Below are 24249 nucleotides of genomic sequence, written 5' to 3'. Positions count from 1 at the left end.
CCTTTATTTATTTAGTTAGGTTTATTGGACCTTAAAAACTGATAATAGGTTCAAAATTATTTTTTCCTCTGTTTATTTCTGAAATGGCATTAAACAGACCTGTCATAAGAATTTGCATCCAGTAGTACTGCAATATATTTTTGCTTGGTCAGAGACGTTTCAAATGAATCCTGTCATAGATCATCAACGGTATTTTCCCAATTGACGTTATACATAAAGCATATATGTATATTGTTGGAGATAACCGTTTCTAGTCAGGCAAATTCAAAGACAAATACGTTTCTAGATAGATTACACAGAAACCTAATAAACAGTGAACAGTCTTCAGTATTATGTACTCACTTATACTTCCCCTAAATAAAAAAGAAAGTCGCAGAGAAAGATACAATGTGTTAGTATTTCAGTGCTTTAATCTGAATAGATCTTTTCAAGTCCAGGTGTTCAAGTGACGTCAGCAGTTTTTGCTATTCATTCAGACGCAATCGAGGTTTTTTATTATTAGTATAAAAGAATCGAATTCATGACTCGTCCACACCTCGAAGGGTGAGACATGAGTTCATATTAAGGCCAGCCAACTCCGTCATCGTGACAAAATAAACTCACTCTGAGCAATTTCAGAAGCAGGAATTCCCCAAACTGGGTCATATCTAACTATTAACAGTATATGGCATATTTTTGCCCAATCTTAATCGATTTTCATTTTAATGTTAATCTTAAAACACACGTCAAGATCAAACTCGAAATATGCAGGTCATGAAAAAAGTGGCAGCATTTGCGGAAAACTGTTGCGTACTCTGGTTGGCTCTCTGCGAGTTCCTTCGTCTCTTGATTGGTCCTTCAGTACTTCCGCGTTGTCCATTTCCTTTCGCTCCTCCTCGCTCAGCCGCGAGCAGTTGTCGAGTCTCTCTCACACTCGCATGTTTGTCTAAGTGGACGCAGGCGAGATGAGCTAACGCGACCTTTCCACATTATCCAACAAAAAAAAGCAAGTGTACTGTCGCATTTTTTAAGAACTCGCTTCGGAGTAAAAACCAAACAAGAGCCAGAAAGCACTTCGGCGCCGGTATTGGAGGAAAGTTGTAAGTTCTACGTTGTCCGGGAGAAAGTTGGGACCTGCGACTCCCCGAGTGTCGCCTGAGAAATGGCCAGAGTACGACACATTAGATCGGAATTCGTCCTGTAACAGTCCCATCTGTGACTACCTTTGTTGAGTTCCTCGTCAGACAAATGGTGCTCGCTGAAACCAGTTTATCCGGCTCGGCTGGGAGTTTGGAGGTAGTTTAGTAGCTCGGCGGCGGACGAGTTAAGCTGTGCTCTGGAAAAAGGATAAGAAGACGTTTCCTCATCATGGCTGGTGTGGGGAATGTCCACATGAAAACCCTGGAGGACTTGACTTTAGACTCGGGCTATGGAGCCGGAGACTCGTGCAAATCCCTCAGCCTGTCCTCTTCCAAGTCGAACTCCCAAGCCTTCATGACGACCCCTCACCGGGGCAACTGGTGGTACTACTCTGGTTCCATGAATAGCAGAAACAACAGCTGGGATACGGTCAACACTGTCCTCCCTGAGGACCCGGAGGACATCTTCTCCAAATGCCCCCGCTTGCCCGAACTGGAAGAGTTCCCCTGGACCGAGGACGAGGTGGGCCGGATAGTGGCTAAAGTGGCTGAAAGTGGCACGACGAAAGGGGGACACGCACTTGTTTTCACATCGGAGGCCGTGCGGCGGCTGTCCGCTCTGCTCCGCAAGGCTCTCATCCGGATCTCGAGGGAGGCCCAGCGACTGAGCGTCATGCACTGCCGCTGCACGCGCTTCGAGGTGCAGAGCGCCATGAGGCTGGTGCTCAGTTGGGCCCTGGCCGACTACTGCGTCTCCGCCACGGTCAAAGCCATTTCCATGTCCAGCATGAGCGCCGGGGAGATGTTGAGGAAGGGCAAGTCGGCCCGCTGTGACCTGACCTTCTCTGTGGGACGTTTCTTCCGCTGGATGGTGGACACGCGCATATCTGTGCGCATCCATGAGTATGCCGCTATATGCCTGACCGCCTGCATGGAAGCTCTGGTGGAGGAGATCACAGCCCGGGTGTTGATGTCCGAACGGGGTCACCCAGGGCCAGATTCGGGTGCATCGTGTCCCCCGGTGAGCGCCGATGCCCTGGAAGGGGTGGTGAATAATGACGCAGAGCTGTGGGGGGTCCTGCAGCACTACGAGCACATCATCTGTGGGAAGAACGCAAACGGTACGTTCATTCGAGTGAAATGAATGGGAAGCTTTCAGGCTGTGTTGTTGTGTGACGACATTCTCCATCCATTGAACGTTTTCCGCTCACAGCGTCTCCCTTTAGAGTTGTGCTCACCATTTTCCACTCGTTCACCTTTCACTGCGTGTGGAAACACTTAAATGAGGTCCTGGCTGGATACAATAGCAGCCCTTTGTGTGAGATATTTGATGGATTGTTTCTAATTTCACTTGACACAATTGGAAAATAACAGTGCGCCGCCATATGATAGAACAAAGGAATGATTTTGCTTTCATAGAATGTCTTGTGAGAAGGAATGACAGGCTTTTGTGGCTGATAGCTCAATTTGGTGGAATTGCAGTGATTTCGCTCTTGTTCCACACTGACTTCTCATGTCACACAATCCTGCTATGGTTTGGGAGTACAGACAGGCGTTTTCTTGGATCAATTTCCCTCAGATCCGTTTGCTGTCCTTGCCCCTAATCAGCTCTGTTATACATTCTCTAAATGGTTGTCTGGCAAAGCAATAGGGGCTTTGCCATTGTCTACGTCAACAGTGGGCAAGGCACATAAGCTGCAGAGCGTTGGTCTCACAGTTCTGCGGGTTCAAATCCCAGCCCCGGCTTTGTAGGCATGTTCTTCCCATGCCTGCGATGGTTTTCTATGGACACTCCAGTTTTCTCCCACATCCCACAACCATCGATTCATTGGAGACTCTAAATTGCCCCGAGGTGTGATCTGTTTCAAAGTCAGTGTAGTCATAAGGTTTTTAAGGTGATGTGTTTAAGTTACATTCTGACATGATTAACTTTCATACATTTGTAAAAATCTTATTGTGAGACTACAAAGAATACAACTGTTTGTCTTTTGATGACATACATAGGCCTTGGTGATTGAGACAGGATTACAGAAGACAAGTTGACTTTTTAACTGCAATGCAAGTGTAAAAAGAAGTTATTGACTAAATAGTAAAATGATAAATGTACTCACCATTAACTCTGATGATGCGTGACGAACGCAAACAGTGATTACCATGAAATGGGTCTCTTCACATTATACTAAAATATATCTAATTTAACAAACAAAGACTTTTGTATAAATCTGCTTATGCATGAAGTTTCATATGATTCCCTGTGAGTGTTGCAACTTTTTTTTTGTCAACAAAAGAGATGTTTGGATTTTTTAGGAATTGGCGTACTATTTTCATCTCGGTTGTCTATTCTTAGTGATTTGGCTAACTCAATGTTGACTCGATTTATAGCCTTTCTTTCTGGGTTACAACAAGCTCAGTGGGGGATTCTTTTTTTAATACTAAACAATGTCGCTTTGTACTGTGATCACGCAGCTTAGCCTAACATAAAGGCAGTTAAACAAATGCTGGTAAAGCCGGTCACATGGGCTAAGTACGCTCGCATACAGCAACCAAGAGGGGGATGGAAATTCAACTTGAAAAAGCTGATATTGTAGAGCTGCATTAGAAGGTGCTTTCAGTGCAAGTATGCCAGGCTTTGCTCAATGAGAGTAGGAAGGGGCTTAATGCTGACCACACTCTAATTTCCTCATCGATTGTAAATAAACTATAATCTCACAGTCGTGCACTTCAGTTATTGAGCATGCATATTTGTTTCATCATTCATGTCTGCTGTAAGAAATTAAAACCATCAAGTGGAGTTGGTCTGTTGTCACACAGTTGGAATGGAGCTATTCAATCAGAGAACAAGTTCGAGAAAAGCATATGTACTGTATTTAGCAGTTAAGCAGATGTCTTTTAGTTGGGTTTGGATTGCCCTATTTTGGTTGGGTAGTGAAGTGTGTGTGTGTGTGTGTGTGTGTGTGTGTGTGTGTGTGTGTGTGTGTTCACATATGTTACAACAATAGACCATTTTTCTGACCACCCGAGCTTTTTATGGGTCCATGACTGGTTTTTCTAGCCACATAACCTTCTCCACCTTACCACCTGACACCCCACACCCTTATAGGCAGACCTCAGCCACCCTCTTTTTTTTCTTCTGCTTGAGCTGATGTCCTTACAACAGTCATAATTTATAAAAGCAAATACCTACGTTTTGGCCTTCAACATGCTAATTCATGAATGGAAGGGTAGGCTGCTGATCATTCACTCAGAAGGCCACATTCAGAAAAATACTCCACCCTTACTCTTGATTTCACTTCATTTCGCCAACTCTTTTCTCAGACGCAAGCTCACATCTGGAAGTCCTTAAGAAAGCAACGACTTGCAGGGCTCCAATAACAACTGGAAACTCCTCTCTTGCTTCTTTTGTGCTTGGGTTTATCTTTTTTATAAGTTCTTTGCTCATACATTCACACCCATTTTATCTTTAACTGTTTATTTCTTTGTGTCTACAGAGTGCATTAGAGGAAATTGGTTGGGATGTGCCAGGATCATATTCATTACTCGTGGATGTGTTTGTTGTACACATGTTGACCCTGAACTTGTTTAGTCTGCCTTTTATCTGGGTTCAAATGGCTCCACAGCACAGTTTGAACTCATTGTGCAGCATCACTGTAGAAAAGAATCCATTTGCCATTCAATTCTCCCCACTAGCATAAACGAGCTTTTTCTGCCACAGCATGTCCTTATAGTACTATTGGGCGTTTTGCATTGGAAACAGCTTCACTAATGGACAATGGAATGGGAATCATTCATCTTTGTGATCATAAAAATGTCTGGTAAACTCTTTATTGGATGTTAGATTTAAGCAATTATCAAGTTTTGTAATCATTTCTATCCCACATTAGTGCTGTAAAGTTTGGAAGATTTAAGGTTTGTTCTAAGTTTATGAACAGTGTAATGGTGCAACGCCAATTATCTGTAGGATTGTTTGTTTCTTTTGCACACTACTTGGTCAGAGAAGTACCTTTTTTCTGTAAAACATTCTTGGAGAAAAAGAGGAGACAGGAGTGTAATCCTTTATCAATAAAACCCATGAAAAATTGACAACATTTGCATACATTGAATCGAGTATCACTAGCCTAGCAGCCTTATTGTGAGCCATTCACAATTTCTGTAAATATATTTTTATTGCTGATGACTAAATGGCTCGGCAGTATTCAAGGTGTGACAGGACTTCCGCTTGAATGACTTTGTGTTACAGTATGTACTTTGACCATTTCCTGGTTATAGCTGTGCTCTTTCCCATTTTACTTGCAACATAATTGATATGTTAAGAGCATTTAATTAAGAATCCAAAATAATGTCCAGTAGTTTAACCTCTTCAACCTGTTCGACTGTTTTCCCTGTCTGTGATCACTGTCCAATTTCTCTAGATCCTGACACCATGGATTCTGTTTTATTGATACTTACTGTCGGACCAGTGTATTCCAGTCTGCAACTCCCTCAAGCTCAGAGCTCACTGTAATCATTTAACATGTGTAGGAGCTGTTCAGTACATTGTGGAATCTTCTACATACATAATCATTCTTCATTATTTAGCAGTAGTGGTAAATAATTTGTAAATATAGAAAATAGGAGAAGACTTAGAGTGCTCCCTTGAGGGACCCCACACTTCAATGTTTTTCTCTCAGATACACTTCCATTAAAATATACTCTCTGCCTTCTGTCTGACACATACAGTAACTCTTCATCCTAGACAAAGGAGTAGAATTAAAACCATAGGATTGAAGTTTGTCAAGCAATGTCAAGTGATTAGTGATATGAAAGAGGTATGCAGGCGTCTATTACTTCAGTGTTCTCAATAGCTTATTTCCATTATTTTTTTTTTAATTAGTGATTTTGTACTTATAATATTCCCCTTTTCCATTTTATTCAATTTTATAGTAGTATTTCTTAATCTGTCGGCACGTTGGTACAGCTGTAAAGCGTTGGCTGCACATTTCTAAGGAACGAGGTTCAAATCCTGGTCCTGCCTCTGTGGCGTTTGCATGTTCTCCCCTTGCGTGTGTGGGTTTTCTCCTGACACTCTGGTTTCCTCCCACTTTCCAAAAACATGCAACATTAATTGGACAATCTAAATTACCCATTGGTGTGATTGTGAGTGCGACTGCTGTCAGTCTCCATGTGCCCTGCGAAAGGCTGGCAATGAGTTCAGGGTGGGATAGGCTCAAGTGATACTGGTAAATGCCTGTATTGTTATATTACCTGTCAGTATCTGTTACTAAGATGTTTGTGTATGAATATTCATTATTTGAAGGTGAATCCCTCCTGTAACTTTGAATGCAATTTTTTTGCTAGTCTGTCAATACGGGTTTCCATTGAGCGATAGTATTATTTTGGCGATGTTTCTAATAAAACTGTTTTTTATTCAAAATAATATATAGTGTGTAATTCTTTTTGTTGTGTGTTGAGTTTACAATGAACTCCAACTGGGGTGTTCATTAACATCTTAAAGCTTGCTCTTGGAAGGCAGAATACCATATACAGTAAATACTTGGTTTTCGAACGTCCCCATTCTTGAACAAATTAGTTTTCGAATGAAAATTTTGAGATTTTTTTTGCTTATGTTTTCGAACAAAAATCGGTACTTTAACGTCCCCGACAAAACCTGTAAATAACATAACGCGCGCGGCCCGACCAGCTGACCCCTGATGCGCTTTGTCAATTGTGAATTCCAATATCTCATGAAAAAACCCGGAAATAACATAATGCGCGCAGCCCAACCAGCTGACCCACGACGTGCTTTGTTATTGTGTATAATGCAGCCTCTGTACACAGATGTGTCCCGGTAACGCCATTTGCTGGCTGTTTTTTCTTCCTATTGAGGAATATTAACCCCCAATCATGGCTCCAAAGAAGTGACACTAGATAAATTATTTGGGAAAAGAAAGGAACTTATAGAGCTGGTGCACCTACGTCATGAAATCACGTGACTTTTTTGTACCTCGCCATATTGCCAGTCAAGCTAAGCATTGCTCAATGATAAGTTGGTTGTAGACTACATGGAAATGTGTCTTGTAGCACGACGGCCAGGGTCTTGTCCGATACTGTCAGACATTTACCAGGTGTAAATATACAACGGTACGTGGAAAAATTAGATAAACTCGGCATTGAGGACCCGTATTTAATGCCGAAATTGAAGTTTTCGTCGCTAAGAAATTGGATTGTTAATTCGCTTCCGCTTGTCTTGGACAACTGAATATACGCATGGATCTGGTGAGTAAGTCATTGAAATTTACACGGAAAAGTTTGAAAGCATATAAAAGTCTGGACGCATATGAATACTTTGTTGCTGGATCTGTTCTCATCAGGAGTAAATCCCACATAGTGAGGGTTTTGACGGCTTGTGAACGTGGAAGTGTGTTCGGCGACACGTTAACCTTTGCCGGAATCCATCGATCTTTTCAGTTAGTATTCAATACAAATACCAATATTTAAATAAATGACCCCTGGTTTTACACAAACTCGCATTCATTAACTATGATTGGGAAAAAAAAAAGAGGACGGAGTCGTCTCCATAGAACATACATGGAAGCAATTGCGGTCACACTTCACCTCTTTTTTTTTTTTAACACGCATTGTTCTCAAATGAGCCAACTTGGCATTACAAATACTTCTATGGAATTTGAGATTGAGAAGAATAATTCCTACCTGAAATGAAGCGATCACTGCATGGGTGTGTGTGTATTTTGGCTGTGCACCATCCATCATGTTTAATTGCCGAAATCCATCGATGTTTTCTCGTCTTTTCAACTGGTATTACATTGAATGATCTCTGAATATCTGTCTCGTCTGTTGTGACAACCAACAGCGCAACAGCTCTTGGGTATTGTAAATATTCTCCAGTTCAATGTCTCCCACAATGTCGAGGAGCTCTGTTTTGACCGGCAATATGGCGTCGTGAAAATGGTGACGTCACGTGCATGAGCTCTTTTGGGGTTGAGTCACTCCCACCGAAGAGATTCGATACAGTAGTTGATACTTTTGTATTGCGTTTCCTCCCACATCCCATAAAAACATGCATTAATTAGGGACTCTAAATTGGCCTTTGGTGTGCTTGTGAGTGCGACTGTCTGTCTCTATGTGCCCTACGAATGGCTGGCAGCCACTTTCGAGTGTACCCCACCTCTTGCCCGATGATACCTGGGATTGGTGCCAGCACCACCGCAACCCTCGTGAGGATAAGCAGCTCAGAAAATGAATGAATGAAAAAAGATAAACAAAGATGCTTGTGTCAAGTTGTGTACAAAACTACTAGTAAAACGCTAAATGGCATCACTGCTGTAATTTTCACTCAGAAAAATATTTCTCCGTTTGCATGTGCTCGAGAGCCATTTACCCTATCATGATTGGTTGGCTTTGCACACAACACTGTAAAAGTGCCATTCATGTAAAACTCGAGGGCCGTACTAAAATGAAACTTTCATATTAAAGTGGGGGCAGCAAAATATTATCTCTCGGGCCGCAAATGGCCTACGGGGCGCCGGTTTGAGACCTCTGTTGTAGAGCAACCTGAATTTGAAAGGTGATGTCAACTAGCAACTGCAGCACAGTGTCACATGTTGTGGTGCACTCTACCATGAGTCAATTCTCCACCTGTGTGAGGCTTTATGTGTGTGTTTGCTTGTGTATGTGTGTGTCATTTTCAATGTGAATGCCTGGAACAAACTCCATCGCTGTCGTTATTTGAATATGTCACATTTTTGTTTTGTTATGTTGTGTACTATGGGTTATCTGAAAATGGAATACAGTTCAACAACGGCAGTTTTGTTTTTCCAATGTTTTTCAGTTATTAGCACTTTATCCTCATCTATTGATGACGTGGTTTTAAAAAAAAGGTTTTGTATTTCTTACATGGAAAATTATGACCCACTGTGGCGGCCCCTTACGGGACAAGCCGAAAGGAAAATATATTTTGTGTCAATTATTTCTCAAGCCTTTCTTTCATTTCTTTTATTATTTGTTAGTTATGCTGTTCTGTTTGCCGTGGTGTGATGATTTTAGTTTAGATGTGACACTGAGTTTGTACAACGTCGTCAGTAATGACCTGCCTACACAGGCAGTGTGTGGGGAAGTGTTAGCTGCTTCTGCTTACAGATGTGAAATGCAGCCGTTTTTCAATGCCTCGTGAGTGTAATGATATCGTAGCTTACATAAACATGGTGGCATTTATGCAGACAGTGTAACTAGTGTATTTAAGTGTACTTTGTTGGACAAGTGAGAGAATAACATTTCCAAATGTTGGAAATCAGTGTGCATATAAGGTGCACCACATTGTAAGACACCATGTCTATGTATTATGGCGTGTCGTTTACTTAGAAGAGAATTTAAGACTCCTATGAATGTTGAAATAGAGTATATTTAAAAAAAAAATGGAGAACAAAATCGGTGAATATGTGGGGACGCAAACAGTGAACTGCGAGTGGGCAAGGGCTAACTCTAAAACAATTGAATGTGATCAGTGTCAAGGTTTACCTATCATCTGTGTACATGTGCTTATGCTAATGAATGTTATTGTATGTAATTGGATCAGAAAACAGTGGGCCGTGTGTTGGAACAGAGGAGTGTTTACCTTAGGAGTGGAACAGATCTACCAAAGTTGTTCTAATTTAGTACAGCGTCACTCTGATTCCACTGGACAAAGAAGTCTCTGAGTGACAGAATCACAAAAGCTCTCTATGCCAAAGAGCTTAAAAAAATACATAGAATACTGGGAAAGAAATCACTTTTGCCACTTGGCTGATAAACTGCCATAAACCTGATTATACTAGAATGTGATGATGAGTGAGCCTCCAGGACACACAAAGAAATACATAGCTACAAAAATTCAACCAGGAGGGAATAATACTTCATTGTTGCATCTCTCCTTCAAATACATCTTGTCACTGCCGCTTCATACAACAGTCACTACGACTCCCAACAGATTTCACCAGAGAGCACAGCAAGAAGTTATTACATCCAGTCAGTTCTTGGTCAAACAAATGTGTTTCAACTTAAAATACACACTCGTGTCACCCCTCCACCACCCCCAAACCCTCGCTCCCACCCAACGTCTTCACTTCCCCTTCTTCTTCACTTCCCCTTCTTCTCATCAAATGATCTGTTTATATAGTTAACGGGTTCAGCACTGAGTAAAACTGACTTCAGAAATGTGCAGAAGCACAGAAGCAATGTGCAGAGAACCTCGCTAGCTCAGGCCAATAATCTATGACGACGACGATTATTAACTGTTGATTTATTAGAAGGTATAAGAACGTACTGACATTTTCTTAAATCTGCAATTGTGTTAACAAAGGTAGATCTGATTATTGTTGCCAGAAAAGCCACTAAATCAAAGAAATACAGATCGTCATCATCCTAACCACACTCCTCAATGCTGATGAAGCACCCGCTGAGGAAGATAACTGGGTGTAGCTGTTGGACGGATTGTCATTTGGCAGCATTGACAATTTTGATGATAACTGAGTCCACTCAGTTTATGATGGTCATTCTGCCCATTTCTGTAATTGGATTGGTTGCTTCGTCATTGCGCCGAGTCACTGATGGTGGAGTGGTACACACGCCCGACTTTGGTGCGGGAAGTGTGGGATCAGTTCCTGCTCAGTGATGGTGACAATATGTGCCCTGCGACTGACTGGCAACCAGTGCAGGGTGTAGTCCACCTTTTGCCCAATGTTACCTGGGATAGGCTCCGGCACTCCTGCGACCCTTGTGAGAATAAGCAGCTTGGAAAATGGAATGGAATAGTCAATGTGCCTCTTTGTTAAACAATGGCATGACTGATTTGATCTTTTTTCAAATATAAATATTGATGTATTAAAAAAAATGACTTGTGTTATCTAAGGCTATAAAGAGCCAAAGTACTTGTTGGACATTTTTTGTGCCAGTCATTCTTTGTGGTTTGGGCTAAACTTCGTAGACATACAGGTGCAACATATAAAGGAATGGATGATAAATGCATGCTTTTATTTTGTGATATAACACAGATGGTGATATTGTGAATACAAGAAAATTACGTCTGAAAAGTGGAGCGTAGAATATTTGACATGGTACAGCTGCCCTACCCCGCCAGTGTTGTGAAATTGCAATCGAAGTTAAGAGAGGAAGTGAGATATGCTGCCACATCCGATACCTGTAAATGTACAGAAAGGATGCAGCACTTTCTCTTAAGCCTTGTAACCCTTTTTGCCCGCTGTTAAAGCCACAACTCCTAACCTTTGGCACTTAACGATTTCCTGTGCCCAACACTGGTTTGCACCATGATTATGACCAATCTAGATGACAACACAGGTGCATGAAATATTGCAGTCTCTGGAGTCACTCTCTGACTGTCTGGTTCCAATCCCTGTTTCCCTATTAAACTACCCAGGGTGAAAATCCATTCCACAGTGCTGGACAGATTGCCTCAAGAGCCATAGCCAGGATGTTGTGGTAATGCACACTAGCTGCACAGTTTCCAATTTAAACAAAAAAAGGAAGCCCCAAACCAGTGTGGGCTACACAGAATAAAACTCAGTTCACTGTCATCCAAAAATTTGTCATGAAGGGTTTAATCAAGATGTATATCTAAGGACACTTTAGAGACTGTTGCCACTATTTCTGTTCCTGTATTTGTGTCTATTGCTTTTCTTTATCTGTTATTGTCAGCTGTATTCTTCCGCCCTGGTAGTGACTTACTGTTAACAATGTTGAAATCATGACTCATGGAGCTGAAATGCATTGGAAAAAGTGTGACATCAAAATGAAGGCTAACATTTCCCAGTGGCCGAAGAAGCAAGTAACGACAGGATAAGCATTGAAGCCATGTCGTTACTTGACGGGAACATTTGGCAAAAGACCCACACTCATGAGAAATTAAGAGGAGTTTCCTGAATCTATGTCATTGTCATTTCTTCTCTCATATAGCTCAACAAATCATCTGTGCTTATATCTGTGAAAGCATTCTCTGTCTTCCAAGAATAGTCTACAGCCACACAAATACATTATTTATACACCCACACATGAGCACAATAATACACATGTGCAAAGCAGCAATCCAATGGGTGCGTGTTTTTACAGCTGGGCTCAGACAAGAAGCCAGAGCTCACAATGACATGCACCATCAGTGTCCTGGTGGTGGCTATGTCACTTATGATAGAAACATAGCCAAGACAGAACCTGTGGATTGACAAAACTAATAAACTGCAGTATTTTAGGAGGAGTAGCCTCTTACTATTCACTAAAGTTATATGACTTGCAACCTGTTCGTAAAGTTAATCGAGGCAAACAGTGAATTGTTGTTCTGTCAAATGTGAAGCATGTTGGACATGTATATATATCATACAATGGCCATGTCATCATGACATGAAAGTCATGATATATTTTCTAAAACTGCATCTGATCCTGATCCCAGATGTGCAGAGTAGGGCAGTGTATTTTCACAGTGCTGGTTTCCCCATCTGTGTGACCACAGTGCTGGGACGTTCTCCCTGCCTCTTTCTCCACACTGTTCCCACGCCACCTCCTTGGCTAAATACATACTTTGGAAAATACTGAGGAGCACAACATACAGCAAATCCTGCACCCAAAATCCATTACCCATTGGCTTTTTACTACCTTTAAAAATCTGGATCAGAAACATTTTTGTTAGTACCGAACCAAACCAAAGTATATTTGTCGAGGTCAATGTTGCGTGCTATTAATACAGTACTCTTTTTCAGTGAAGTCCAGCCTCATGTACAGTGACACACACACACACACACACACACACACACACACACACACACATATATATGTATAGGCCTATAGATGGTTCATTTATTTTACTGTACCTGCTGAGAACTTTGTGGAAGAATTGGAAGTTGTAATAGTGGTTTGTTTGGATGAAGATTAAAGGTCATTTCCTCAGCAGCTCAAATTGCTTTTAAATTTTCCACATTAAGAAGATTTGGGAATGAGATACAGGGAACGTAAAACACAAACAAGCTGAGCAGATAGGCCAAAGTATTTAAATGTCAACTTCTTGGTAAATAGAATGCTTGGCAAAGAGCCCATTATTACATGTTAGCTAAGGTACATTTGTTTGTGTTTGTATGTGGGTTTCATTCATCAATGTCATTGATATTCTCAGTCTGTGGTTTTACTTGAATGTTGTTCTGGGACTGATATCTGGTTCTCTTTCACAATCTTATGTAATCTATTCAAAGTGTTGTGTTGTGTGTGTGTGTTTTGTCATCTTTGTTGTTGTTTTTACTTATTTTTGCCTGGATCCTCCATTTTCCTTTCTTCTGCCTTTTTGAATGAAGGTCTTCCCTCGGCTCTCATAAATGGGCTGTCCAAATTTACTTACCCAATAAATATGCCAATACATTTGCTTTTTTTATTTAGTGACGCAATGCAGTCTAGCTTTTAAAAGCTGGTTTGCTAGGCCACATATTCTGTTTACATGTTTCCAAGTAAGTGCTTCAACTGCCAATGCCATCAAAACTATAAGAAATATTATGAGAAATTTTGTTATTTCAGGGGGAATCTAAATGATGCATTGAATTAATCATTGTCTAAGATGTATTGTCTATTTGTGTGCATTCCTTTGGGCTGTCAATTTCTAAATCACCAGGTGCTAAATATACAACATATTGACACAAAGTCCCAGATTTTGCTTTGAGATGGTATTTTAAACTTATGCTTTGATGAAAAGAGTTCAGCACTGCATTATGAAGCATCTTTCTGGTGCTTATACAGTCACTCACAATTTTGGGATGCCTAGTAGTGTACAGGCAGAACAATGTGAAGTTGGTTAAAGCGTCTGCCTCACAGTTCTGAGCACCGGGATTCAAATCCTGGTCCGCCTGTGTGGAGTTTGTTTGCGCTCACCCTGCCTGTGTGGATTTTCTCCAGGCACTTGGGTTTCCTCCCACATCCCAAAAACATGCATTAATTGGAGACTCTAAATTGCCCTTAGGTTGGATTCTGAGTGTGAATGGTTGTTTCTATGTTCCCTGCAATTGGCTGGCAACCAATTCAGGATGAACCCCTTCTCCTGCCCGGAGACAGAAGCTGGGATATGTTCCAGCATTCCCGCGATCCTTGTGAGGATAGGTGGCTTGGAAAATGGATGGATGGATGGATACTGGCATAATTACATTGCTTAATCTATAACCATTTGTCTAGCTAGTATTTATATTGCCTCGTGTCCCAATGCACAGATCCATTTTCAAACTGTGAACATATTTTTGGTCGATTTCAAGGACTTAGAGCTAGATCACCCTGCACATATTCTGATGCCAGACATGGCTCAAGAGGACATATGATGACATTGTAGCTCCCTTTTCTTTGACCATTTTCCCAACAGCATTCCATCCTTGAAATGCAACCTTGTGGATCAAATCCATGCCAATATAAGATCTTTTTTCAAATATTCTCTTCTCTGTTGTCTCTTTCTGTACACCCATTTTTATTTCCAAAACAGTCACTGAAATATGTTTAGTTTTGACAATACAACTTTCTATATACTGCTGAACAGGTTGAAAACGTGGGTAGGACGAAATGGAACAGTCCCTAAATGGTTTGAGTCCCAACTGGAGTTAAAGAGTTTTGTTTTTGTAACCAATGGAAGTGTTCAATCTCATCGAATGACAATGGCCTACAGCAGGCGTGTCAAACTCAAATTCACAGAGGGCCAAAATTTTAAATTCAACAAAGCCGCGGGCCAAGGTTGACCAAATAAACCTTTTAATAGGGAATCAAAGAAGTGTGTAATACTTCTAATACCGGCAGGCCAGCTTTAATATTAATTTTAAATTGACAGTTTGACACCTGTGGCCTACGGGGTCCCTGGCAGTAAAAAAAGAAGATTTCTGTTAGTAAATACCTGGACTCACTATCTTTAAAAACCAAAAACCAAGTCCAAAACCTGGATGTTCTGAGAGATACCGACCTGACTTTCAACAGTCATATCATATCAATTACTAAAACTGCTTTTTACTGTTGGGAGAACATATCTAGAGTAAAGGCTCGCATGTGTCAAGCAGACCACGAGAAGCTCATCCATGGTTTTATCTCAAGTAGACTTGACTATTGTAATAGTCTTCTGAGTGGGCTCCCCAAAAAGAGTATTAAACAGGTGCAGCTCATTCAGAATGTTGCAATTTGGGTTCCGACCAGAACAAAGAGGTCAGAAGATATAACTCCAATTCTAAAGTCGTTACACTGGCTTCCAGTCAGCTTTAGAATATATTTTAAAGTTCTGTTACTGGTCTATAAATCACTAAATGATTTAGGTCCTAAATACATGAAAGAAACGCTAAGGGATATAAAGCTAGTAGGGCTCTGAGATCGACAGATTCACTCAGGTCAAATAGTGGAGCACAGAGTCCAAAGCAAATAGGGTGAAGCACAATATGCTACACACACAAATGGAATAAGTTGCCAAAAGAAGTGACTTCAGCCCCAAGTGTGAATGTTTTTAAATCCAGATTAAAAACTCATTTTTTCTCAGGCATTTTTGGGTGTTTCTATTTTTAGATAGTTTTTGCACTGTATGCTGTTTTAATTGTAGTTTATGTTCCCTATGAGCTGCGCCACTGTGCAGTTTCACACTTGTCACACACTCTCAGCGCATATGAAAACCGATCCTGCACACACACTGAACCACAGCCTGACATCCTTTTTTTTTTTTTTTTTTTTAAACATGGAAGCACATGGTCTCTAACAACGAGCTGCTGCTCAGCCTACTTCTACTTCCTAGTTTACCTGACACCGGCCCACTCTGCTCTTAAAGGGGTAAACTCATAATTACAAGCACCGCACACCACCAGTGCTTTAGTTAGAGGTACACAGTGTGGGCAACGTAGAGCAAAGAGAGTTAGACATCCTGCTTATCTTTGCTCTCGATAATAATGGTAAAAGTAAAAAAAAAAAAAATGTAAAAAAAAAAGACCTGCTGTTGCTTTAATAAATGTCGGGGTATGTGAATAATAGAAGAAAAAGTGGTGAAACTGGACAAGATTTTCTCTTTTTTGAGTAAAAAAGGTCTGGTCTGAAGCCAAAGTAGAAAGTACTGGATGAGATGGTGTATAATGTTAAAATTCCACCTTGCCACCGCTTGATCGAAGATGAAAGCTAAGAGAATACAATGCACAAAAAGCTACTTCTGTATTTTCAATATAGGAGGCAACATAACATTAACCTTGAAAATATTTGGGAGCATCATTCATCTCTCAACATGCATTGCTAAAGATATTCTGCAAGCAATAATGCAGTTTTACACCAAGAAAAACAAACTGGGATATCATTGTGGGTAAAAAAAAAAAAAAAAAAAAAAAGAAACCAAGTTGGGAGCGACCTTTCAAATTTATAGTTCATAGTTGGCTTGGTTTGGTTAGCAATGTATTTTATTGTTTGTTGACATTTTCATTTTAAGTTTACAAAAACACAAAATTGTTCTTAAAAATGTTCGGATGGGGAATGTAAATGCTGTAATCTGAATCTTTGAATGAGCCATGTAACGTCAGTTGATGACTGCTCTGATCACAGTGCATATGTCTGATTTTGCTAACAGTGGTCAAAGGGGGCGCTCATGGGCTTAGTGTGTTTGCTCAGACACGTAAAAAATTTGAGGGAACGTTGGTCTTGACATTAATTTCTGTTTGTTTCATAAATGTTGGTAACAAAACAAGTCTGATCCTAAACAATCAGTATTCACCCGCAAACAGGAAATGCAAGTTAACCATACTGAGCATGTTCGGACGTTATGCCAATAGGAGATGTTCCGAGCTTCTTCCTGTACTGTGAGCGCATTTACGTCGAAAGTCATCAACATTTTCAGCCATGTCAAAGGAAATTCAGTTATACTGAAAAGATTTGTGGGATATAACACATTTAATGTTTCAGTATGTAACTATAATAGGTATAAGATTGTGATTTACTTTGACTTGATCTAAGTTCTCATATTAGACCAGTCTGTCCATATATCTAAATGCGAACGGACATTTTATAATAATAATAACAATAATCATGCATTCAATATACAGTGTATAGTGCTTATCAAGGGACTGAACGACATTTTATAGTTTCAGTTATTATTCAGTAATTCCACAGTCACACCCTGGAGGTGGGAAGCTGCTTGAGTAGCCACAGCTGCCATGTGGAAGTCTTAATAAAAAATTGCGTTCTGGAACTATGGCTCCTCTGACCACCACCAATCATCCAACTGCATTTATTAATGCTGTTTGTTACGCAAGTTCTTATGTCGAGTGTCTTGCCAAACCACATTGGTCTTAAGCAGTGGTTCCCAATTTTTTTTTTTTTTAGCAACACGCTCCTTTTTGGAGATTACATTTTCTGCACCCGTTCTCGATATGCAAATTTTTAGCGTTCCTTCCTCCCCCCGCTGCATTTTCATACCTGGGCTTTCTAAAATTTCCAAATTCCATCCATGTTTACCATAATCGTTTTCATGCACTTCAATGCAAACGATTAACATCCCTCAAAAACATCACCGGTCAACTAGGTATGCACATAGTAATTAAAAGACCCACAGTATTGCACACAGCACCATTAGACCAAAACCATGCTCAGTAAAACTTGCATGAATTCCGTTGTGGCCAGTGGTGGGAAGGAGCACATTTAGAGCACTTCCATATGGGGTGGGCACAGGAAAACAGATGTGACAACCTTAGCCAAAGCCCCACATCTATGGTGATATGCTGTGCTCAGCACATCCACCTTAGGTGAGCTCCTTGCTGAAACCAAAATAAACACTTATAAACACCTAACCCAGTGGCAACCAAATGGTGATCATATTTTTGTGAACGTTATAATCATACATGTTCAAAGCGAAGTGTGACTTTAAAAATTCCAGACATACAGTGCAGTGTTATTTGTTTGTTTTTTAGGAATTTTCTTTGGGTGCATTTCTATAAAATGGTCTTAGGACATTGAATTTCATTGTGCTTTTTCTGCTGTGCATGAGTCTTACCTTTCGTGATTGTATTCGTGTAGAACAGGGGTGTCAGACTCATTTTTGTTGCGGGCCACATTGTAGTTACGGTTTCACTTATAGGGCCATTATAAGTGTGAAACCATAAAAATATTTAATTGCCTCATCATATTTAAGCATGATATTTAATTACTTTTGCAATCAGAAATCAATCATGAGGTGACATGCACATTACATGTGTAAACTGTAATTAATAATGTATTCGATTGAAACAAGCTTTGTGACTCCTTTTGAAGATGAGAAGAGCATACTGTAAAAGATTTAACACTTTCTGCTATTGAGGACACCTAATAATAATTTCATGCGTTGTTAGTAGTCTGCTTTTGGGAAGTTCCCCATTGATTCCATCACAGAAGGAGTTTTCAAATGTCCTACACAGCTAAATTAGTTTATGCGTTTCCGGGGTTAAGGGTGCAGATGTGTCAGGAGTGTTTGGTGGTCAGAGGGGAGAGGTCACCCAGCAGGCCATAATTACAATAGCACCCACAAAATTTGTCAACAGACACCCCAGACAAGCTGTGTACAGTAAGTGTGCCTAGCTTGTATAGTATTCACTGGCATTAGCTTGTTCTGCTTTTCAGTTGAAGGCTTTGTTATGATACAACCGTATGCAGATTGGATCCTGTATGGGGCCAACAGAAAGAAAGAGAGACCAACCTGGATTTGAAAACTTCAGGAGAAACCTCATGTATCTCTTTAGTTGTGATAACAATGAAACTGTCCTGTTGTCTAAATAGATTAAAATAAGATCGTGAACATCCACAAATAATAAAATGAGATAGAGACTCAGGCAGATAAAGATTGAAAGGAAGTTACACTATGAGTTATATTATCAGCATTTTGACAGGCCTTTTTCCCGGATGGACTTAGATGATCTCTGTTTCTCTAGCTCAATACCGTGTCTGTTGTATGTGACAAAGGGAAATGGGAAAACAACTATTCCTGATAACCACAAAGCCTGAATTGTTAGTTCTCATCTCCACCACAATTGTTAGAGCAACAAACTTTAATAGAGACCATTACTGTTGTCTTGACCTTGTGAAAATATCCCTCAAATGTCTCTCCTCTGCACCCAGAATTCTCTCATTTTTTTGTTCCACAATGTGGTGGTGTTGTCTCGCAGTTTTGACCATACATCTCTAAACGTACAGTACATTAATGAGGGGAATAAAATAACTTAATTTTAGTAAATGGCAGCAATATAACGGTGAAAAGATTGAGGGAATGAATACTTTCGGCACCCACTGGAATTTTCAGCACACAATAGGAGTGAATCTTTTCATAATCAATGAATTAATGAATAGGTCACTTGCACAACTTCAGAGAAAGTGCATTGTGGGTAAGAATTTTTTGTGTGTCGCAATTTTGGGAGGTTGTAAACAGTTCTTAAAGTTTGTCTACATACCAGCATCGCGTTCATTGTGTCTGCACTTTCTATGGCGTTTTCCAAGTATTTTGAGGATCTGTCGGCTGATCTGAAACCCTGCTACAGGCAGAAAATCAGTTTATGTGAGGATCTGGACCCGTATAGTCTATCGAAGGCTGATTTTGCGACTGAAAAATGTTGGCCGATAGTGGAATACCCCGACATTGTGAACTACTTGGTGCTTACAACCAACAGCCTTACTAACCAACAGATGAAGGCCTACAAGTCCTTGGAGGCTTACAATTACTAGCGGGTGGATTCAGAGTGTCCTCTGCAAAACGTTGTCTGAAGAAAAGGTTTTAATTGTTGCCCGAGTAAGTAACTTGTAATCACCCGGGACAGAGTGCGCAACTCACTGTTGTTGTTGTTGTTTCTGCTTAGCCATTATGGCCTTTTCAGGTCCGACAAATCGGACCGATTAGGGAAAAAAATCAATAACAAATAAATATTACATCATCTTTTAAATGTATTTGAAGGAGTATTAAGTAATGTGACAATAATTAAAATGTACAAGGAGTAAATTACTAAGTACTAACAAATTATAGTGTGAATGTCTGAATGTAGCCCTAATAGTAATAATAGCCCTAATACAACAGTAGCGGCTTTCTATTTGTTCACATTTGCCTTACCCAAATGTCAGCATATAGAAAGCCGCTACTGTTGTATTAGTGCTAGCGTGAATGATGCCCTGGTAGGTGGTAGGTGCTACATGCATACTCCTGTTTTTAATATATATATACACGGGATATTTCCTTCTTAAAAATAATTTGACGGTTACAGACAGTAAACAGACTGCAAACGCACAACACACATTCATACGTTTGTATCCTAAACTGTAGATGAAAAGCCTGTCACTGGCGGCCGATTTCGATCGGCGGCCGAGTTGGATGGACAGGTACTTGTACATGTAGACCTATCAAACACCATTAGTATTGTAATATAAAACACAGCAAACAACACATACATGTAAAAATAGCGGTAGGAGGATATGGTCAAAGTGCAATACTAGGCTTAAACTTACCACTTATGAAGTGATCACTGCACACACGACTTGAAACTGTGGGACGAGTGAGATCCGCATGCAAGATATTACTGAGCCACTTCACTTGCCGTTTGCTCGACATTTCTTCTGTTTGGGGTCCTTGGTGCGTAATTATTTTCGGAAATCGGACAAACCGTCTGTTCCCTTCTTTGCTGAACTTGTTATAGCAGCCAATAACACAACACGTGTGCAGCATCGTCTCAGAAGTCAAAAAGCGTTTTATGTAATCTAATGTAACCAGCGAAATGAGACCTCCCAATATGGTGGGCAGAAAAAATTCAAAACGGATGTGGTGTCACCTGCAAGTCACCTATACAGGTCAGACATCTTAGTTCCTTCAAAATCACAAATCATCCATTGTTTGTTCCTGAAGGTCACTGCAGATTCCAATAATCCACAGATAGATTTCATGTGTAGCAGATTCTGCTACCGATCCTCTCTGTACCCAATTTTTACCTCCAAGTTTTTATGACGGCAAGTTACAAACAGCGCACATTAGTCAATTGGAATAGGCTCCAGCATGCCTGCGACTTTAGTCAGGATAAGGAGTACACAAAATAGATTGATGAAAGTTACAAACAAGCAGAAAATCAACCCAAATAACCACAAGAGCATAGTTGTAAACCTGCCTTCTGCTTCTTGGTTCTAGTAGAATTCTGCTCATGAAAGCTATAATTACACCAACTGGTGTTTGGAGCTACAAAGAGAGGTCAGCGGTTTTCTGGCTTGTGCAACAAGGTCATGTATATTCAAGCAGAGGCATATACATTTACACTGTCCTCTCCTTTTTGAATGTTTGTGAAATTGCCACTTCAGTCTCAAGATCAAATCACAAGAGGACTGTCTTTTTCCACACTTTTGTTCCCTCTCTCCTTTCTGTCTTCTCTCTCTGTGTCCATCTCGGCACTCATCTTTCTGCGCTCTGCCAGGCCTCCAGTGGCCAATGCTCAGCCACAGACTTCCGGTACAAGGGTGCTGCTGCTTGGAAGGCTCCTGCACAGCTGGGGAAGGCATCATTATCCACAAACAGCCCGATTTTAGATATACACTGTAATCTCAGGGTAGTTGTTTTGAAGACAGCTGCAAGGCCTATTGAAACGTTGACTAAGAATCTTAACAGGTAAGGCTGTTAACTATAACCCTTTCCTTTTACTGTAAACCCTTAGACTTTACATTACAGGCTACACTAAAAAACATTATCCAATCTGATCATTTAGAATGTAATAAATGAAATTTCCCATGAACCTCTCCTCTCTGTGCAACCCCACCTAGTCACATGGTTTCTTTAGGAATAAAGGGAGACCCATTGTTCCATCTTAGAAGGTTAGAGGAACCAGAATAAAAAAATAAATTGTGCTCCTGCTGCAGAAAGGTGGACAAATGAAGAACTTGATGACTGCAACATTTGCTCGCTTGTCATCATCATGCCCAAACAGACTCAACAGTAGGAGAAGAAGCATGCGAACACACTTGTCACTCAATTTACTGTTTGTAAAGGAGCCATGTGAATGGGTGGTAAAATAGTCCTCTTCCCCAATCTGTTACACATACACAGTACAGACATTATTCTTCTTTTCCTTTCGGCTTGTCCCGTTAGGGGTCACCACAGCCTGTCATCTTAGATGAACGCATATTTGTTTGGCACAATTTTACGCCGGATGCCCTTCCTGACGCAACCCCTCTGCATTTAACCCGGGAGAGAAGCTTACAGCACTTGATATTCCCAAGCGGTCTCCTATCCAACTACTAACCAGGACCAAACCCGCTTAGCTTCCGAGATCTAACGAGATCGGGCGTTCTAAGGGTAGCATGGCCGTAAGCATACACAGAACACACATCTGGTAAGTTGTCTGGTCCTTCTGGGAAGTGTAAGGGTTTTTGTGCTCAAGTGTGCGTGCATGTGTGTGTGTGTGTGTGTGTGTGTGTGTGTGTGTGTGTGTGTGTGTGGTCAGGATGTGGCTTGCACTTTTCACTTGCATTCATTTATGAACAGTGCTCATGGCAGTTCGTGCTGAGACGACATCAAGAGTGGTTTTACAGCTCAAAAATATGTAAACTTTTCCATGTTCACCATCTTCCTGGATTCTTTTGTAACACGCATTCTTAAATTGTGGTTAGCCATGATCGATCAGGACTTCCCTGTCAAACTTTTATTTCTGTACAGGGTGGGCTTGACAAAATACAATGTAGCCTTTCTTCAATATTTAGTGTCAGTTTCCCAGGGCATGTATTTCTTCGTTCTTGAAAAAAACTTTAGTCTGAGTAATTTGTTAACCTCTGTGGGTTTGGAGACTATTGTGGGAATATTTGGTCAATTAAATTGACATGGGTCTTTTCCCACATTCAGAAAGAAATGCATTAACACAAACATACACTGCTTTCTCATCTTTTGAAGGGGAAATGTGTTGGCATTCCATCCAATTCTTGAAGCGGTCAACAATTCTGGCTTGATAGTGAAAACAAACATTAAGTGGTTGAAGCACAGATGGATACAGGTAGCCCTGTAAGTGATATATTGTGTCATCTGTTTTCCTTAACTGTTGTTTTCCATCTGCTGATCAACTATTCATTGGTGGTCCACAGGTAACTGTGGAAAGTGGTCACACAGAACATTAATTGTCAGACATTGGCACAAACAGAGACAGATTAAACCTGCATCCAGTTTTTGCAATTACATAAAGTACTTGAATGAAAATCACTGAGTCAATCTTGGAAAGACAATAGCTGGGAACACACAGTAACAAACATTACTTATACAGACAGTCCCTTCCAAACGTATTGAAACAACAAGGTGAATTCCTTTGTTTTTGTTGTTTACTGAAGACATTTGGGTTTCAGATCAAAAGATGAATATGAGAAAGAATTTCTGAAATTCAGCTTTCATTTCATGGTATTGACATCTAGATGTGTTAAGCAACTCAGGACAGAGTACCTTTTGTTTAAGTGAATAACATTTAATATTCTGTTGTATAACCCTTACTTGGAATAATTGCATCAAGCCTGTGAACCATTGACTTAACCAGATTGTATCATTCTTCATTTGAAATGCATTTCCAGGCCTGTACTGCAGCCTCTTTCATGTTCTTGTTTGTTTTGGGGGGTTCTCCCTTCAATCTCCTCTTCAGGAGGTAAAATGTGTGCTCTATTGGGTTAAAAGCCGGTGATTGACTTGGCCAGTGTAAAACCTTCCACTTTTCCCTCCTGAAGAAGCCCTTTGTTGTGTTGTTCCAATACTTTTGGACGGGACTGCATGTACACACTCATGCTCTGTACTAACCTCCCTCAGTTGTGTTTTGGTGCTGCATCCATGCTTGGGCTGTGGAATGTGTGGTCATGTTCCTCCTGCAGAGAAAATGAAGCACGTACTGCTCTTACACTGTATACTGTACAGTAGTAGTTCTAAGGCGAGATGACAGGTAAGCAAAGCAAATGTATTTATATAGCAAATTTGATGTACAAGGTAACTCAACTTTACATGATTAAAATCATTTTATTCCAGAGAAATACCAAAACATTTGAAGCGGGGAAAAAAAATTAAAGAAATGCAAATGACAAAATGGAAGCCAGTGTAAAGAATTTGAATTGGAGTTATACGCTCTAACCTCTTTTTTTTCTGGCTAGAACCCAATATTCAGCATTCTGAATGAGC

General features: G+C 40.5%; 1 protein-coding gene and 1 pseudogene across 1 annotated transcript in view; one reads left to right on the top strand and one right to left on the bottom strand.

The window, feature by feature from the left end:
- The first annotated feature begins 823 nt into the window (after positions 1 to 823).
- The window catches only part of abtb2b (ankyrin repeat and BTB (POZ) domain containing 2b), a 51741-nt gene continuing 28315 nt past the window's right edge, over positions 824 to 24249 (top strand). Inside the window, exon 1 of the mRNA XM_061821479.1 lies at positions 824 to 2239. Coding sequence (XP_061677463.1) covers positions 1348 to 2239 — 892 coding nt within the window. The 5' untranslated portion in view covers positions 824 to 1347. The remainder of the gene's footprint in view (positions 2240 to 24249) is intronic.
- LOC133502799 (5S ribosomal RNA) lies at positions 22303 to 22421 on the bottom strand (annotated as a pseudogene).

Source organism: Syngnathoides biaculeatus, chromosome 6, assembly GCF_019802595.1.
Source record: "Syngnathoides biaculeatus isolate LvHL_M chromosome 6, ASM1980259v1, whole genome shotgun sequence".
In the NCBI taxonomy this organism is placed as follows: domain Eukaryota; kingdom Metazoa; phylum Chordata; class Actinopteri; order Syngnathiformes; family Syngnathidae; genus Syngnathoides; species Syngnathoides biaculeatus.
Note: the sequence above shows the minus strand (reverse complement) of the source record. Positions and strands in the feature narration are given on the sequence as shown.